Raw genomic sequence first — 21,676 nt, forward strand, 5'->3', positions numbered from 1 at the left:
ACTCTGATCGTGGTGAAAGTAATGGTTTTGTGAGAATAAGGAACATTGTAGAGGATGGTTTTAGCTTCGCATCGCTTTATCAATGCACAAAGTATAGATAAAATGAATTTTTTGCATTGCAGGGTTTGTTCACATGTTGACAAAATAAAATATATAACCAAAACGTTCTAGATAGTTTGAATTGAAAAAATATTGTATACATATAAGCAATATCGGCAAATACATAAAGCAAAACATAGGCAGATACATAAGCAATATCGGCAAAATGGCTGGCAGTAGGCCGACAGCTAAATTTGTACATGAACGGCAGTGAAAGGGTTAAGAAGTGGAGGATTGGCAATTCATAGACAGTACAACATTGAATGAGAAGTAATTACCTTTTTCAAGTAGAAACTTAATAGGTAATTTGAGATACATGATACCTTACTCTATACAACTACCTTATATGAGATACATGATACCTTACTGTATACAACTACCTTATATGAGATACATGATACCTTACTGTATACAACTACCTTATATGAGATACATGGTACCTTACTATATACAACTACCTTATATGAGATACATGGTACCTTACTCTATACAACTACCTTATATGAGATACATGGTACCTTACTATATACAACTACCTTATATGAGATACATGGTACCTTACTCTATACAACTACCTTATATGAGATACATGATATCTTACTATATACAACTACCTTATATGAGATACATGATACCTTACTCTATACAACTACCTTATATGAGATACATGATACCTTACTACATACAACTACCTTATATGAGATACATGGTACCTTACTCTATACAACTACCTTATATGAGATACATGGTACCTTACTATATACAACTACCTTATATGAGATACATGGTACCTTACTATATACAACTACCTTATATGAGATACATGGTACCTTACTACATACAACTACCTTATATGAGATACATGGTACCTTACTATATACAACTACCTTATATGAGATACATGGTACCTTACTACATACAACTACCTTATATGAGATACATGATACCTTACTATATACAACTACCTTATATGATATACATGGTACCTTACTATATACAACTACCTTATATGAGATACATGGTACCTTACTATATACAACTACCTTATATGAGATACATGGTACCTTACTGTATAAAACTACCTTATATGAGATACATGATACCTTACGACATACAACTACCTTATATGAGATACATGATACCTTACTATATACAACTACCTTATATGAGATACATGATTCCTTACTATATACAACTATCTTATATGAGATACATGATATTTTACTATATACAACTACCTTATATGAGATACATGATACCTTACTATATACAACTACCTTATATGAGATACATGATACCTTACTGTATACAACTACCTTATATGAGATACATGATACCTTACTGTATACAACTACCTTATATGAGATACATGATACCTTACTATATACAACTACCTTATATGAGATACATGATACCTTACTGTATACAACTACCTTATATGAGATACATGATACCTTACTATATACAACTACTTTATATGAGATACATGATACCTTACTGTATACAACTACCTTATATGAGATACATGATACCTTACTATATACAACTACCTTATATGAGATACATGGTACCTTACTCTATACAACTACCTTATATGATATACATGGTACCTTACTATATACAACTACCTTATATGAGATACATGGTACCTTACTATATACAACTACCTTATATGAGATACATGGTACCTTACTGTATACAACTACCTTATATGAGATACATGATACCTTACTACATACAACTACCTTATATGAGATACATGATACCTTACTATATACAACTACCTTATATGAGATACATGATTCCTTACTATATACAACTATCTTATATGAGATACATGATATCTTACTATATACAACTACCTTATATGAGATACATGATACCTTACTATATACAACTACCTTATATGAGATACATGATACCTTACTGTATACAACTACCTTATATGAGATACATGATACCTTACTGTATACAACTACCTGATATGAGATACATGATACCTTACTATATACAACTACCTTATATGAGATACATGATACCTTACTGTATACAACTACCTTATATGAGATACATGATACCTTACTATATACAACTAACTTATATGAGATACATGATACCTTACTTTATACAACTACCTTATATGAGATACATGATACCTTACTATATACAACTACCTTATATGAGATACATGGTACCTTACTCTATACAACTACCTTATTTGATATACATGGTACCTTACTCTATACAACTACCTTATATGAGATACATGGTACTTTACTCTATACAACTACCTTATATGAGATACATCATACCTTACTATATACAACTACCTTATATGAGATACATGGTACCTTACTGTATACAACTACCTTATATGAGATACATGGTACCTTACTATATACAACTACCTTATATGAGATACATGGTACCTTACTGTATACAACTACCTTATATGAGATACATGGTACCTTACTGTATACAACTACCTTATATGAGATACATGGTACCTTACTATATACAACTACCTTATATGAGATACATGGTACCTTACTGTATACAACTACCTTATATGAGATACATGATACCTTACTATATACAACTACCTTATATGAGATACATGGTACCTTACTATATACAACTACCTTATATGAGATACATGGTACCTTACTGTATACAACTACCTTATATGAGATACATGATACCTTACTATATACAACTACCTTATATGAGATACATGGTACCTTACTATATACAACTACCTTATATGAGATACATGGTACCTTACTGTATACAACTACCTTATATGAGATACATGGTACCTTACTATATACAACTACCTTATATGAGATACATGGTACCTTACTGTATACAACTACCTTATATGAGATACATGATACCTTACTACATACAACTACCTTATATGAGATACATGATACCTTACTATATACAACTACCTTATATGAGATACATGATTCCTTACTATATACAACTATCTTATATGAGATACATGATATCTTACTATATACAACTACCTTATATGAGATACATGATACCTTACTATATACAACTACCTTATATGAGATACATGATACCTTACTGTATACAACTACCTTATATGAGATACATGATACCTTACTGTATACAACTACCTTATATGAGATACATGATACCTTACTATATACAACTACCTTATATGAGATACATGATACCTTACTGTATACAACTACCTTATATGAGATACATGATAATTTACTATATACAACTACCTTATATGAGATACATGATACCTTACTGTATACAACTACCTTATATGAGATACATGATACCTTACTATATACAACTACCTTATATGAGATACATGGTACCTTACTCTATACAACTACCTTATATGAGATACATGGTACCTTACTGTATACAACTACCTTATATGAGATACATGGTACCTTACTCTATACAACTACCTTATATGAGATACATGGTACCTTACTATATACAACTACCTTATATGAGATACATGGTACCTTACTCTATACAACTACCTTATATGATATACATGGTACCTTACTCTATACAACTACCTTATATGAGATACATGGTACCTTACTCTATACAACTACCTTATATGAGATACATGGTACCTTACTATATACAACTACTTTATATGAGATACATGATACCTTACTATATACAACTACCTTATATGAGATACATGATTCCTTACTATATACAACTATCTTATATGAGATACATGATATCTTACTATATACAACTACCTTATATGAGATACATGATACCTTACTATATACAACTACCTTATATGAGATACATGATACCTTACTACATACAACTACCTTATATGAGATACATGATTCCTTACTGTATACAACTACCTTATATGAGATACATGGTACCTTACTCTATACAACTACCTTATATGAGATACATGGTACCTTACTATATACAACTACCTTATATGAGATACATGGTACCTTACTGTATACAACTACCTTATATGAGATACATGGTACCTTACTATATACAACTACCTTATATGAGATACATGATACCTTACTCTATACAACTACCTTATATGAGATACATGGTACCTTACTATATACAACTACCTTATATGAGATACATGGTACCTTACTGTATACAACTACCTTATATGAGATACATGGTACCTTACTATATACAACTACCTTATATGAGATACATGATACCTTACTGTATACAACTACCTTATATGAGATACTTGGTACCTTACTCTATACAACTACCTTATATGAGATACATGGTACCTTACTACATACAACTACCTTATATGAGATACATGATTCCTTACTGTATACAACTACCTTATATGAGATACATGGTACCTTACTCTATACAACTACCTTATATGAGATACATGGTACCTTACTATATACAACTACCTTATATGAGATACATGATACCTTACTATATACAACTACCTTATATGAGATACATGATTCCTTACTATATACAACTACCTTATATGAGATACATGATACCTTACTGTATACAACTACCTTATATGAGATACATGATACCTTACTGTATACAACTACCTTTTATGAGATACATGGTACCTTACTATATACAACTAAATTATATGATACACATGGTGTGTTTACCACATCCTTATCCTTATTTGTATACTATATGACTTTTACAGGTGCTGACCTGGATAAATATAAAGACTCAAGTCTCTATAACCAGATGTTCTCAGCCCCTTGTTGGTATCCCCCCAAATAAATCTCCCGAAGATCAGAAATTAGTACGGCAGATAATGGAAGCGATGCCCGAAAACCCTAAACTATGCATTATGGATGCACGACCCAAAGTTAATGCTATAGCTAATGGGGTGAGATATGCTGATGTGCCTGTAGTGTGGATAATCTCAAAATTTCAGTCATTTTACAAAATGATTGCAATTTTCAGGAATTTTACAAATTGACTGATTTTACACATTGACTGTAACATATGCCGGCGTGTGCAGTTATGCATCGATGTTTGCGAGTTTAAATTTATGTATGTTCTGGTCAAGTGTGTATTGATCTCCATATCTACTTTTAGGCTAGAGGTGGTGGCTATGAAAACTCTGAGTTGTATCACAATGCTAAAATTATTTTCCTCAACATTCACAATATCCATGTGATGAGAGAAAGCCTTCGCAAGCTCAAGGTAGCTCTATTTTTTTACATTGAGTTCCCATCACATGTAACCTGTTTTCATGTGCCGTAGCAACCATATGTGACAGGTCGTGTCATTTTCAATACAAATGAGGTCAGATCACAAAATTGTTTTTTAGCCCAATGTAATAGAGCAGTTTCTCAGCTTTTCAAAACTGTTTTCGGAATTGAAATCGAAGCAACAACCTGAGATACAGGTTTTTATCTTAGAAGGTGTTGGTCAATATGGTCGACACCACAAATTGAGAAATTCGTCTTTAAAGTTGATGGATTGAATTTTAAACCATAGTATTTGTTGACGTTTTGGAATGTCATAGCAACCGCACGCTACAGACATTATATTTTCATGAATGTTGAGATCTATAGGGAAGAGAACATGGCGAACGATATGAAATGGGTCCCGATGATGTCACTTCAGCTCGAATACATAAAACAGTGAGGTCAAGGTCACATGTTGTGTCATCGAAAAGGAGCACATTGATGCACAGTAAAGGAGTTACTACCAAATTGTGTTGCACATTGAATTGATTATTTTGAGCATAAAATTGATGCAAATGTATCAGTGTTAGAATAATAATCCAATGCACTCACAAAACTTTTACTGAGATGAATGAGTTAGCGTCTTTAGGGTAGACGATCCAGGCTTCTGAGCCCGAGGAGACAATTTGAGATCAATGTTACTTGTTTAGTAGCTAAATTAGATTAAGTTAAAGCAAGTTAAGATTGATTAAAATATTATCAAAATAACATGAATATAACATAGTAATATAATATCAATAAAAAAATAAACTAGTAGCACTGCTGCTACTGTCTATGATTGACGTTTACGTTTCCGTATCGGGGCGATAGAGCTAGCCTTAGTAGCCTTTTTAGTAGTCTTTTTGGTTTCTGCGGCGGTTGAGCTGTGATGTATTGAGCTGATGTATTGAGCTGTGATGGCTGTTGAATAGGCGCTGGGCACACAATATCTCTTTTGCTCTCATCACATAACTCTCTGATTTCTTTGAAAAGATATTGCTGACGTTCAACAGTCAGACAAGGAGGCGGAATGATTTCAGGCCACCCTGACCTGGCTGACTCTGCAGACATAAGCTGTATATCTTCACTCTCCACGCTATTGGCATGCTTTTTTACTTGGACACTGCCTGCAGCAAAACAACGATTACTGCACACACTGTCTATTAGTATTACATTTATTGTACAACATTATTGAATTTCTCTATGTTGTACTTTCAAAGCCAAAATTCAGGATGGCAAAGAACACAAAACAAAGTAGGCCTAATCTTTCCGCCAATAAGATAAACTGGTAGTAGCTCTTAATTTGGCTGATCTTTTTGCTTTTTGCATGAAAAAATCCACTTCAGTCCTTTATTGGAACAAGCACATTGCCATGATCATCCATGACAAGCTGGGCACTGTTTAGGCGAGCCAAGCCAAGCCATTTACTACCTAACTAAATAAAACTCAGATTAAGTAACCAAGAACCTTTAGATAGTTTCTATATAAATAGCGCAAGCAAGATTTGAAAATTCTCATTTCACTCATTGACAAAATGAGAAACATATCTCACCTATATCAGAAAGAGAGGAACTCTGTTAGTTCTGTATTTCCTTTTTAGTAAGCCAAAGCAGTAATCGCAGCTGAACTTCGTGTAACCTGCGACGAAAAAATTCAGTTCAATCTCCTTGTACAGCCCGCTTGCAACGCGCCAAGCCAAGTACTGTATTACTGCATTGTTTTTATTCTGGCCATTAAAAAGGGTTTAATATACATAATTGTATCAATACATTTTCAATACAAACATGAAACTTCAAAACATTGGTTGTTGCTTACATACCAACAGTTGTCAGCGTGGAACAAAGCTTTCTCTTCATCAAGGCAATAGGTTTCTAGATACTGATGAATATAAGATATGACGCTGTTGGCTCCTTTTGTTGAACAAGCAGTCTCATCAATCAGATAATTCACTTGTGCAGGGAAGGTGTCACAGACCACTCCAAATAGCGCACACATCCGAGTGGTTTTGAAATAGAGTGGCCCAGGTTGCTGTTGGTTGGCAGGGTAGTGGACCTAAGAATTAAACAGAACGAAAATTTGTTGTTTTTCTATAGACATGCAAGTACATTTACTATTTATATTTTATTTTTTAAATGTATATTTTTTTGCTTATAAATTTGATCGTTTTTATAATTCTTAATTAGCATTTGCAATTGCTAATTGTTAAAACTCAGCAATGTTTCAACTTAAAACACTACATTCATAGCTTTATACCTTGTAATAGTCGACTAATTAATGTTATATTTTGGGCTGCGTGTGCGTTATTGACGAAAACATGAAATAAGATTTGCGTTTCGCAACAAGCAATGTTTTAAAAAATGTTTTTGACCTACCCGCTGTGCATAATCAAAGCCATAGTGAGCAACATGAGGTCCAGTCAAAGGAGTGTTGGTACCAAGCTTCGAACCTTCTGTTAGATATTGTCGTGACGACAGGATCTCTAAACTACGACCGTTATCAGTAAAACTTGGCGGAAAATTTCCATCTAATCCATCATTCTCAAGATCTAAATCGATCTTACTGTTTCGAAAATCACTAATACTTCCTTCTCTACCCTGTAAATCTAAATAATTCACATCGACCTCCTCAAATTCTTTCCAAAAGTCACCACCAATGATAAATCAGTAAGACATTTTAAAACACGATACATAGACTGAATAACCGGAAATGAAATATCGCTATTTTTGTTATCCTTAGCAACCACTTCAAAGTCTGCAAAACAGTCTAATAAAGCATCTTAGCTAATCATACGCCTCAGAAACTGATTCCTGACATATGATTCGCCCTAGAAAAGTCATGACCTCAAATTCCAAAAATCTAAGCTGCATGGACCAGTTTCACTTTGAGAGCCTATTGTGCGCTATATGAAATGCCGCGTTTGTATTGAAAATGATACGCGCTGTCACATATGGTAAATCAGACTGGAGGGCATGACTCATCACTAAAATGAATCCTGTTACTAACAGCTTTTGCAACTAGATTACAGACATACAGTACCTCGACATATGAGCTTAATGCGTTTTTGGACTGAGCTCGCATGTGAATATGCTCGTATGTTAATGTGCTCATATGCCACTGTGCTCGTATGTCAATGTTCTCATATGTCAATGTGCTCGTATGTCAATGTTCTCATATGTCAATGCGCTCGTATGTCAACCCGCTCGTATGTCGATACGCTCGAATATTGATATGCTTGTACGTCGATACGCCTGTACGTCGATGCCCTCGTACGTCAATGCGCTTGTATGTCAAAGAGCTCATATATCAACGCAATATTTCCTATATAAAGTAACTAAATACAAGCTAATCTTTTCCCATACTATGAATAAAACCACCTAAAACAGGATATTACAATGGAGAAATGTGTTTTTATTTATTGCAATTCAGTACCTACGCTCATAAAGTGAAACAGTTACCGCTTTAGTGATTATGATCTGCAATAAAATGTAACATTACCATGTACAGTACTGTATGGAGTTCTTACTTTAGAGACATGCTTAGTGACTAACAGGGTGTGAGAGAGGCTTTACAGTAACACATGCGGTACACTAGAATGCTTAGTGACTAACAGGGTGTGAGAGAGGCTTTACAGTAACACGTGCGGTACACTAGAATGCTTAGTGACTAACAGGGTGTGAGAGAGGCTTTACAGTAACACATGCGGTACACTAGAATGCTTAGTGACTAACAGGGTGTGAGAGAGGCTTTACAGTAACACGTTCGGTACACTAGAATGCTTAGTGACTAACAGGGTGTGAGAGAGGCTTTACAGTAACACATGCGGTACACTAGAATGCTTAGTGACTAACAGGGTGTGAGAGAGGCTTTACAGTAACACGTTCGGTACACTAGAATGCTTAGTGACTAACAGGGTGTGAGAGAGGCTTTACAGTAACACGTGCGGTACACTAGAATGCTTAGTGACTAACAGGGTGTGAGAGAGGCTTTACAGTAACACATGCGGTACACTAGAATGCTTAGTGACTAACAGGGTGTGAGAGAGGCTTTACAGTAACACGTTCGGTACACTAGAATGCTTAGTGACTAACAGGGTGTGAGAGAGGCTTTACAGTAACACGTGCGGTACACTAGAATGCTTAGTGACTAACAGGGTGTGAGAGAGGCTTTACAGTAACACGTGCGGTACACTAGAATGCTTAGTGACTAACAGGGTGTGAGAGAGGCTTTACAGTAACACGTGCGGTACACTAGAATGCTTAGTGACTAACAGGGTGTGAGAGAGGCTTTACAGTAACACGTGCGGTACACTAGAATGCTTAGTGACTAACAGGGTGTGACAGAGGCTTTACAGTAACACATGCGGTACACTAGAATTTTTGTTATGCTACCAAGCATGAACTTTGAATTTAACTTAAATGAATTTATTTAGCTCATTAAACACACTTGAACCTGAGTTTTAGTATTTATACAAAACTTAACTCTAATTTTGTCAACATTCTAACTTTTTATATCTATTTTCGGCTTGACGCTTTTTGCCTCGTTTTCGCTATAACTTTTAGCTGACCTTATTAAAACTTTTTAAACTGATGTGAACCGAAAAACCGATTGATGCCGTTCTTGGAAAAGGTCTCATGTATACTTGGCTATTTAATGGCCATCGAGAGTTGTATGCTCATATCTCAAAGGTTTATCAAATCTTAAAGAGTGACTTGCTCTAAATTTTGCTCGTATCTCAATTTCCTTATATGTTGGGCTACTCGTTTGTTGGGGTATGACTGTAGTATCATAATCAGCAAGAAACAACACAAGATACACTGGGTCAGCAAGTCATGCTAAAACATAAATCGTCACACCTCACCTTGATTTCTAAATCAACAAGAACAACATTGATATTTTGCTGTTCAAAACTTAATACATGTACATGTGATAGTCAGCAAGCTATGAGGGGTTTTTCTGTTTCGTGTTGGAGTGCATAGTCACTTGGAACCACGACATTGTTAACTAGATTATCACAGTCATCTGGTATCTGAAACTGATCTGGGGCATATTGCAATTCATCATTGTCATGTTTTAGGTCAGGGGTCAGAAACCTTTTGACTGAGAGAGCCACAAAACCCACATGTTCTGAAATTTAGTTTTAGGAGAGTATTATGTGATGTTAAGTTTCTTGTATGATTGTAGTGGCAATTGTTAGACTGCAGACATTTTAGCGAGGGAACAACAGTTTGTATTAGCTTGTAAATTCATGAGATATCAAAGCCTGTCACCTAGGCTATCTATAACAAAAAGACAAAAAACACACTAACCAGGGTGTGAGCTAGAACTAATTAAATATGAACAAAGAAGCACAAAAGATTACAACTATGAAATGGCAAATGTAATAATGGCTGTTTGCAGGGAAGGATAGATGATGATGATACTAAGATCAAGAATGTCACATTTCACTTTTTCTAGTTATAGTCATACGGGTTGTTTGGTTGGCTCGACAGATGACGTATCGCACGACTAGGTGTGGTCTTGACTGGTGAAGTCGATGTAATTGGTATACAGTTAGTAGACTGTTTGTCATGGATTGGTGGTTCTGGAGATACAATCGTTGGTTGTAGATTTGTAGATTGGTTGTTTGGTTCAAATATGGATTACTGTCCATTGTTTGATTGTCTGGCATCTGGTGTTGATATGGTTGGACTTGGAGTGGGATTAGCGTCTCTCGGGCTATCGACTGGTCTTGAAGGTATTCTGAGAAACTGCTCTCTAGTTCTGCGCAGATTGTTACCATCTGGTGTTCTGATAATATGCAAACTATCAGTTGGCTTTTGTCCGATAACTTGTGCTTGTCTGTCATAACCTTTATCCTCCTGCATTCTAACTGTGGCACCAGCTTGAAGACTCTAAAGTTTTGTGATGTATATTTCCGTAAGTGGCCTGCTTATTTTGACACTGAAAGCAGGCTTTGAACTTTCTCAGAGCTTATGGTCTTTGGTTACAGGAGTGATCTTGCGATGGGTAAGGGTGGCCTGGTCCTTCTACTTATGTTACATTAAGTTGGTGAGCGGAGCTCCCCTTTAGGAGTGTTTCTTAGATTTAGAAGAGCCGTGTATATATCACCCCTTCTTGAAAATTCCTTTCCATCAACTTCTTGATCATCTGAACTGCCCTCTCAGCGAGCCCATTTGCTTGGCTATGTCGTGGGGCACTAGTAACATGCTGTATGTCCCAATTCTTGGTGAACTCACGAAATTCATTTTAGGAGATTTGGGGTCCATTATCCGATATGAGCTGTACTGGCGACCCGAATCTGGCAAAGTGGGCCTTCAGCTTGTTGATAGCGGCTAATGAAGACATTTGACGGAATGTCGACTTCACTCCAGCTTGCAAATGAATCGACCGTAACGAGATAGGATTTGTGATGCCATTCACAAATTCATGATCTTCATAATCTGTTGCTATGACCATAAATGGCTGACTGGGTACCGGATATGTGTTAATTGGGAGTTTTTTGCTGGTGATTCTGAGTTATCTGCCATGTCTCACAGTTTTAAATAAAGCCTTCAATCTCTGTTGACATATTAGGACAATACATGATCTCACGGGCTCTTCTCTGAGTAGCCTCAATGCCTGAATGACCTTGATGGAGCAGTTTTAGATTGCTGTCTTGTAGAGCTTCCAGTACAACAATACGTGTACCCCCGTTAAAGGACACCTCCCTCATGTCCAATCTCATCATGTAAAAGGAAGTGAGGTTTGATCTCTGGGTGAAGTCCTGAGTCAGTTTTTGGAGTGAATCATTCTCTGAAGTCGGGCTGGAGCTGACGAGAGTAGTTTTTGGAGAATAAATACCAGTGGCTGATGGTCTGTTTCCAGTCACTGCAGGGTTACCAAGGATGTAGCCCCTAAATTTATGACAGGCAAAGACTACCGCCAGCATCTCTTTCTCAATTCGAAAGTCATGAGTTTCTGTTTCTATCATAGCACTGCTTGCTTAGCTCACTGGTTTCTCTGACTGTAAGCAGGCTGTCCCAAGACCAGCCTTCGAGGCATCACTAGTGAGAGGGATGGGCTTTTTCACATCAAAATACTGTAGGGAAACGCCATTGGCTATCTTGCACTTGAGGTTGTTGATAGCTTCGGAATGGTTGGCAGTCCATTGCCACTCTGTCTGCTTTTTCAGCAACTGGTTGAGAGGTGAAGCAATTTCACTCAGTTGAGGAATTAGTTTCGCCAAGTATTTGGTCATACCCAGGAATCTCAGCAGCTCCTCTTTGTTACTAGAATCTGGGAGGACTGATATCGCTCTGACCTTCTCAAAATCTGATTCGAGTCCTTCCTCCCGACAGCACATGTCCTATGTAGATCACCTGGGAATGTCTATACACACATTTCCGGGCAGACAGTGTCAGGTTGATCTCCTTGCATCTCTTCAGGACTGTTTCTAAGTTTAGATCATGCTCCAATTCATTGGTTGTATAAACAAGAACGTCATCACACACGGAACAGGTGTCCCTCTAGTAGTTGCTCAATGGCTCTGATACATGTCACTTGATGAGCATAAACCCATAGGCATGCGTAAGTATCTGTAACGACCGAAAGGCGTTATGAACATTGTGAGGTATGATGATTGCTTGTCTAGTTTGATATGATAGAAGGCTTCTCGGGCATCTATGGTCGTTAGGATGCAACAGGTTTATTAATGTTTTCTGTTCTTTTGCTAGCCAGAACAATCTGTCTAGTCAGCGACCACACAATGCAAAAATAGTAAATCAGTCTGACCAATCCGGCACTAGTGAGCAAGCCAATGCGCATCGGAAAAAGGGAATCTCCCTTAAGCTAAACAACAACACAAAATACGCTGGGTCAGCAAATCATGCTAAAACATAACTTGTCACAACGTACAAATAAAGTAAAATCGCTGTAAAGTCTTAACATCTTTACGCTAGAAATTGATCCAAATGTTTACGACCTTTTTATGAACTGACTGGATTCTTGCCTGCTGCTCATTGTACGGGCACACTTTGAATTGCATAAATTCTTATTTATTTTGTGAAATATATATCTCTTGTTGCCTTGAATTCAGTGGTTTTGATTCTTGTGGAAGAGTAAAGGGAACACAGCAGTTTCTTTTACAATATAACTAATGGTTTATTTACAACCTCAAAATGGAAGGCTACCAAAAAAGATATCTAACATTTCTGAATAAATTACTTTTGCCACTGCTGGAAAGATTGAACTTGCTAAATGAAGTGCTAAAACTTAACAGTGCAGCTAATATAGTCCTACCCAAAGATTTGTGAAGTCCCACATTTTTAACATGTAGAAATGATTTCTGTAGAGGTCATGGAAGTTATCAATGTAGCATATTAAAACACTAAAAAATACCAGCTTTACTTAAAACATGCATAATAATGGATAGTACAGTTTAATAAAAATGTTTAAATACATTTAAATGTTTACCTTTATGTACTAAGACAAAAGTTTACTGATTTTGCTGTTGCTGCTCCACATTAACTTCATCACTTCAATTGAAAATTTTTGTTTTGAAATTATGAATGACTTCATTTCAAGCTCAAGTTTTGTTGAGCTTTCAGTTTGTGAAGTGCCATTAATTTGTATATCAGTAAGCAAGTTCAGTAGTGTTCCTAATAAACTTTTTGTCAGTTTAAGTGTTGCTTTGGTTGTCTTGCCATCAAGCATGTATTCAGAACATATAATTTAGCTCCCATATATGATTTCATACCAGTATCAGCAGTTAATACAAAGGGTGGACTTCATACCAGTATCAGCAGTTAATATAAAGGATAAACTTTATACCAGTATCAGCAGTTAATACAAAGGATAAACTTCATACCAGTATCAGCAGTTAATATAAAGGATAAACTTTATACCAGTATCAGCAGTTAATACAAAGGATAAACTTCATACCAGTATCAGCAGTTAATACAGAGAATAAACTTCATACCAGTATCAGCAGTTAATACAAAGGATAAACTTCATACCAGTGTCAGCAGTTAATATAAAGGATAAACTTCATACCAGTATCAGCAGTTAATACAAAGGGTGGACTTCATACCAGTATCAGCAGTTAGTATAAAGGATAAACTTTATACCAGTATCAGCAGTTAATACAAAGGATAAACTTCATACCAGTATCAGCAGTTAATATAAAGGATAAACTTTATACCAGTATCAGCAGTTAATACAAAGGATAAACTTCATACCAGTATCAGCAGTTAATACAAAGAATAAACTTCATACCAGTATCAGCAGTTAATACAAAGGGTGCACTTTATACCAGTATCAGCAGTTAATACAAAGGATAAACTTCATACCAGTATCAGCAGTTAATACAAAGGGTGCACTTTATACCAGTATCAGCAGTTAATACAAAGGATAAACTTCATACCAGTATCAGCAGTTAATACAAAGGATAAACTTCATACCAGTATCAGCAGTTAATATAAAGGGTGCACTTCATACCGGTATCAGCAGTTGATACAAAGGGTGCACTTCATATCAGTATCAAAAGTTAATATAAAATTCATGTCATTCTTGTTACTATTGACATAGACGTTATTAGCTGCACATTATCAATTGCTTGGGTTATAAAGTTTCTATATTTGGTAATGTTTTGTGTCAAATATTCAAGTGAAAAAACGTCCCTAACGTTACCTGCAAAGATTTTAATAACTTCTGATTTGTTGCTTTATTCATATTACTACTTCAACAAAATGCAAGTGATTCTACAACTTTTTAATAGCCTTCATTTTTATCATCTAAACCAGGCATGTCCAACAGGCGGCCCTGTGGCCTCACCCTGCCCTCCGCTTGTTTGTTGTGGCCCCCAAAGGCCAGAATATTAAAAAAAAATGTTACCAACTTATCTTTGTTTTTAGGTTATAGTTAGCCAACACCGCAGCTATGGGTAGTGTGCATAAAAATTCACCAGCTAGTATTATGGAAAATTTTGGATTCCCTATGTGTTTTTTTGGAAATTTCCTTACAGCCTTTATTTCTATTAGCTGATTAAACATCTCAAATGAGTATCCCCAGTCTGAACTGGGGAATGTTTTGCAGCTTGCTGGATGCTAGCTCAATACATATTGCTCAGTTACAATTATGGCCACACGCAGGAAGGTTGACCTAGAGGGAAGAGTTCTTACTAGCAGTTATAATTTGCAATACTGTATCAGATATCACGGGAGAGTCAAGCAATCTGCGTCATATGCAGTCAAGTAATTGCTGTGCTCAAAGAGTACAACATAAGGCGGCATTATACAACTCAGTCATAGCGCATATGAGCAATACTCGGGTTGTGACAGACAGGAGAAATTCGACTTGCTATCATCCAATCTGCAGCAACAGCTCAGCAACATTTTACAAGATATGCAGGGATTAGTGGAAAAGCCACAAAATGCAGTCTCGCTATTGCTCAATTGGTCAACAACAACTATCATTTCATCATGGAGAATTTGCTAAGGAGGTAAGCATGTTTAACATTTATGTCAGATAAGAGTTGTCTAAAACAACTATAGGCCTGTAGTAAAACAACTGTAGACCTTAAAAGACAGAGGCAAGTTATAACTCCTTGCATAACCTGATATACCTAAAGCTAAAATAAAAGTTTCAACAAAAGTTTGTGTGGTTTGTCATTGTTATTATATTTTAGTAACTATCAATTACATTTATTTTAACCTTGCTTTATTATTTTTAGGCACTGGCAGCGCTTGTGGATGAATTCTGCCCTGATAAAAAGAGCAATTTAGAAAGTGTTGCTCTGTCAAGAAACACCACTGCAAGAAGAGTGGAAAATCTGAGGAAGGATATTGAGCGTACAATGAAAGCCCAGATTAAGAAATTTGTTTGTTTCAGCATAGCATTAGATGAGAGCACAGATCTGTCTGTCACTTCTCAGCTTGCAATTATTATATGGATGTTGATAATGAGTTTAACGTTACTGAGGATTTCTTAACAATGAGTAGTCTTCATGGCACAGCAACTGGAAAGTATGTCTATGAGGCTCTATTAAAAGAACTTGCTGAGTTCAGCCTACCACTGGAGAAGATGTCTGGAGTTTGTACTGATGGAACACCTTCAATGGCAGGAAAAAACACTGGACTAATAGGTTTTTTGCTCAGCTCTCACTGCTGGGATGTTTCTTTTGTGGTGTACCATTGTGTAATACATCAAGAAAACTTAGCAGCGCCAACTCTGAGGATGGATCATGCTATGGGTCTGCTTGTATCCAATGTTAACTTTATTTGATCAGGAGCATTGAACCATCGACAATTTAAAATTATGGTTGAGATAGAATGTGAATACAAAGATGTAGCATATTACTGTAAAGTCAGATGGCTCAGCAGCGCTAAGACACTGCGAAAGTTTTAGTCTGCTACCAGAGATTGATTTATTCATGAGAAACAAGGGTTGTGAGTGTGATGAGTTCAAAGATAAATTCCGGATCACTGATATGGCTTTTCTAGTTGATATCACAGAGCATATGTCAGTAGTGAACCTTCAGCTATAGAGAAAGAAACAGGACATATCTCAACTCTGGAGATACATCACTGCATTCAAGACAAAGCTTGAGCTGTGGGAGCAGCAACTCCGAGGGGAGAATTATGCTCACTTCAAAACTCTGTCAGAGCATCAGCAGAATGGCCAGTGCATTGGGGTCAACTCTGAGCAATACGCCAACATCGTGTCAGATCTATCAGCTGAACATGCATAAAGATTTTTTCAGTTTGCAGAAATTGAAAAGAAGATAAAGATATTTGCCGATCCATTTTCTGTCAACCTTAGCAGTGTAGCAGCCAGTTACAGTTACCAGTTACAGATGGAGCTCATTGACTTCATGGCTAACGAATGTCTCAAACAACAACATCTCAGCCATGAACTCATAGAGTTTCATCATGCTTTTTTTCCAGCCTGCACATATTCAGCTCTACATAAACATGATCTTCGAATGGTCAGGCTCTTCAGCTCTACCGTTTTATGTGGGCAGTTCTTCAGTCGCATGAAGCATACCAAAAGCAAATATCGCACCAGACTAACCGATGAGCGTCTAGCTCAGCAGCTCAGGATTTCATCTCCAGACATTAAAACTGACCTAGGCAGGATTGTACGAGAGAAGCAGTACCAAGTGGCTCACTGAGAGTAGTATGCTCAGTACCATTACCAGTGAAAACTTAGCACCGCAATATATCTTCAACAAGCACCCTGCACATAAATTTCATATGATGCTTTTTGTAATCACATGCATATGTATTTAAAACCAATTATTTGACGCATTTGTGATTTTTTAATTACATGTAGTTAAAGCCAATATATTGATGTATTTGTTTGTTTTTGTAATTACATGTAGTTAAAATAAATATATTGACTGTGGAAAATGAGAATTACACGTGATGGATGGAATCATGTTTTGCAATATATAAAACTATGGTAATTCAATTATGATATACGTAGCAGCTCTGTGTGGCCCCCAGCCTAAGCTTGACTTTATATAATGGCCCCACTCTAAAAAGGTTGGACATTTCTGCTCTAAACTGTATTTGTAAGATAATTTATATAAATATAGTTACAACGTGTGAACTTTTTGATAATTTAACATTTCTCAGTTTTATTTTCAACTTCAAAAACTGGAGAATAGCCTTTAGATGATAAACCACAGAGAATCACAATTTATTTTGTGTGCTAGGGTTTTCATCAATAATTTGTATTACCATTTAATTTTTTTTATGGAACCATTTCTTTGTTAAATTTGTTAAAGATCGAAAGAATGTTTGTTTGGCCTATAGCATTTATAGAATCTTGAACTAGGAGAAAGTAATGGAGTCTATTGATATCTGTCATGATTAGTTTTGATTTATTTTATGGAAAATATTTTGTACTAATTTCATAATGAAAGCTACAAATTAAATACTTTTATCTAAAAGAGTACTCATGCAACAACTTGATTATGTTATTATATACTTGCGACATTTGGTAGTATACTAACTTCTCTCCGCAAATTTTCATTCACCTGAAATTAGTATTGTCTACTAATTAGTTTTTCAAACATTGTAGCTTTCCTTCATAGATTTTTATTAGCTTCCTAAACATTGAAATCCTTATTAGCTTGCAAAAATATTTCTCAATTGCTTTTTTTGATTTGTTCTCGTTTCATTGTTAAAAGAAACATATTTAGTAAGCAGCTTATTCTTACTAAACTTGGTGGCTCAATCTATTTTAGTCCATTTTTATCATGACGCTTGGCACACTTAAGGTTTTGGTACTGCAAAACATTTTTATCTATCACATAAATTTGGAATTAACTTTCTAGAGAAAAATTGGTTGTCAAGTTTTAACGTTTAAGTGCTTATTGATTTGTTAATTTTAATTTTCTGGCGCTAAAAGATAATCATGAATATTTTGTAGTGTTAATAACATTTTTTAATTTTTACATGAAAGCCATGATAGTTCCCTCAGTATTGGAAACAATTTGAAGTATCGAAGTACATTCCCTTTGTCGATTGATTATCCAGCTATTAGTCAAGTTACTGTAAAGCCGTGGTCACACGGGCACCGAACCGAACTAAATGACGCAAAACGACGTCGTTTTCAGCTCTAAAAAGTTCGGCTGAGGACATTTCTGGCCGAAACGAACTATTTCGGTACTGCTCGAAATTTCGTGCCGAACCCTTGCTCTTATTGGCTGGTTAAAATTCTAGAATTCTAGCGAGCACGCGTCACATTTCTTCTTACGTGCGTGTGAGTAAAGTTAAAAAAGAAATGGGACGATACTTTTATTTCGTTAAATAAACAACATGAAGCAATTTACGACAAGGTTCACCCGGACTTGTGATTGGGTTGCATAAATGTAAGATGTTGCACTTAAGTTTTGCATAAATGTAGGGGAATGGTTGTGATTTTCTTTCGTGTAGAATATAAGTAATGTGTCATATTCATCCTGATGAACTATCGTTGACTGATTTATTTATGTAAAACCACAGTACTATGATAAAGACTGTTTTTGTTTGTTATGTAATCAGCATAGAAAAACATTCATATGTTAATAAAAAAAATATAATTATTTTGATGGGAAGGGTTAGCAAAATATTTGTATCGAGTGATTTACTTTGAGCAGCCGAACGATCTTCTGATAAATCTGCTGTGTAATTATAATTTATAATTGTTCCTCAAAGTTTTTTTGTTTACAATAGAAATATTTAACTCAAATACATAACAACTACTAATGAAACCGTGTCCTGTCTCTATACGTATGGTATCTAGGAAGCGAAGTTACTTCGGTGGCCGTGTGACATGTGCCACGAACCGAACCAGCCTCCGAACTGAACCGATCCTACGTCGGTTCGGTGCTCGTGTGACCACGCCTTAAGACCATCTCATTTGCTAAGCGAGTGAGTTCATATAGTCCTAAGGATAAATTCTTTTATAATTGGTAGGAAGATATCACTACGTCGTCTTTTAGGTGTATGAAGTCTTTGAGTCACAAATTTTGCACAGATTGAGCAAGACTGCTATGCATAGTTTATGATGATGTTATATTTTATTTTTTGGGGAATAATATGCTAGAACAAATTTCTCAAATGGCATCACGTGTCTAGGCTGCAAGAGCACAGTAGGCTCTAAAAATGGGACCCATTTAATAGCTTTTTAGAAAAAAAACATTTTATGGTTGAATCTTTCCAGCTCATTAAATTAAATATAAGGCTAATTTTCAGTGAATAATGTCAATAGGAAAAATGCAAAAAGGAAAATAGACACCATTTCAGAATTTATATTGCTTGGGCATAAATATCTGCCAAAACTGCCTAAATAAAAAACTGTGGTCTGGAATGTCACGATGCTGAAATAGTTGCACTAGCTGTTATACACCAGGTGGTTAAAGGCAGCAGAAATGAAGAATTTAGTTTATACAACTAAAACATGCTATTCTCTGGCTCGTTATCGTACTAATAAGAATCCAAAGCTGCCTTTAACAATAAGGCTAGTATTAATACTTCTTCAGTGATGACATGAAATACAATGGGCATCTTATTGCCTTCGCCAACTGTTTTGCTAAATTGTTTGGTTCTTGCAGGAAATCTGCCATCCTACTCGCAATGACAAGCACTGGCTTTCTCATGTTGAGTCAACCCAGTGGCTCCTCCACATCAAGGTATTTCTTAGAGCTCGTCATCTGCTATTGCTCACCTGACACAGTATGTCATGAAATGCATAACTCTTGCTACTCGTGACAGGCAGTGCTCGCTGGTGCCTTGAGTATAGTTGAAAAGGTGGACAAACATGAGACCTCAGTGCTCGTGCACTGCAGTGATGGCTGGGACAGAACACCTCAAATCACTGCGCTTGCTATGATCATGCTCGACTCTTATTACAGAACAATCGAAGGTGACTGAGTCCATAGCTTCCTTCTTTCTATAGGTTATGTCTATTGTTTCTATAGGTTATGTCTATTGTTTCTATAGGTTATGTCTATTGTTTCTATAGGTTATGTCTATTGTTTCTATAGGTTATGTCTATTGTTTCTATAGGTTATGTCTATTGTTTCTATAGAATATGTCTATTGTTTCTATAGGTTATGTCTATGGTTAATTTCTGTTAGTGGTATGCTGACAGCGCATTGCTCGGTTTGCAAATGGGCAGATTTGACACTTTTTATCTCAGGTTTTGAAGTGCTCATTGAAAAAGAGTGGATCAGTTTCGGACACAAATTTGATGACCGCATTGGACATGGTGAAGACAAACACTCTGATGCTGAAAGGTCTCCTGTCTTCCTTCAATTTATTGAATGTGTCTGGCAGATATGTGCCCAGGTTGGTCCTTGTGGTAGATGTAGGCGTAATAAACATCAAGTAGATTCATGTGGTCCCTGTTATCTTTATCTTAACTCAATATTTTTAGTGAGTGTCTTACTAGGCCTTTCTGTCTAATGTTTAATTAGGATCTCGTTGTTGTCAGTGAGTGTTTTACCAAACCTTTCTGTCTAATATTTAGTTAGTAGCTCACTGTTGTCAGTGAGTGTTTTACTAGACCTTTCTGTCTAATGTTTAGTTGGTGACTCATTGTTGTCAGTGAGTGTCTTACCAGACCTTTCTGTCTAATATTTAGTTGGTAACTCATTGTTGTCAGTGAGTGTTTTACCAGACCTTTCTGTCTAATGTTTAGTTGGTAACTCATTGTTGTCAGTGAGTGTCTTACCAGACCTTTCTGTCTAATATTTAGTTGGTAACTCATTGTTGTCAGTGAGTGTTTTACCAGACCTTTCTGTCTAATGTTTAGTTGGTGACTCATTGTTGTCAGTGAGTGTTTTACCAGACCTTTCTGTCTAATATTTAATTGGT

General features: G+C 36.0%; 1 protein-coding gene across 1 annotated transcript in view; it reads left to right on the top strand.

Moving 5' to 3' along the window:
* The window catches only part of LOC137406627 (myotubularin-related protein 2-like), a 40,717-nt gene that overhangs the window by 11,067 nt on the left and 7,974 nt on the right, over positions 1-21,676 (top strand). The window contains exons 7-11 of the mRNA XM_068093239.1: positions 4,799-4,987; positions 5,200-5,307; positions 20,413-20,490; positions 20,573-20,723; positions 21,000-21,148. Coding sequence (XP_067949340.1) covers positions 4,799-4,987; positions 5,200-5,307; positions 20,413-20,490; positions 20,573-20,723; positions 21,000-21,148 — 675 coding nt within the window. The remainder of the gene's footprint in view (positions 1-4,798; positions 4,988-5,199; positions 5,308-20,412; positions 20,491-20,572; positions 20,724-20,999; positions 21,149-21,676) is intronic.

This window comes from Watersipora subatra, chromosome 10 (assembly GCF_963576615.1).
Source record: "Watersipora subatra chromosome 10, tzWatSuba1.1, whole genome shotgun sequence".
NCBI classification, from domain to species: Eukaryota; Metazoa; Bryozoa; class Gymnolaemata; order Cheilostomatida; family Watersiporidae; genus Watersipora; species Watersipora subatra.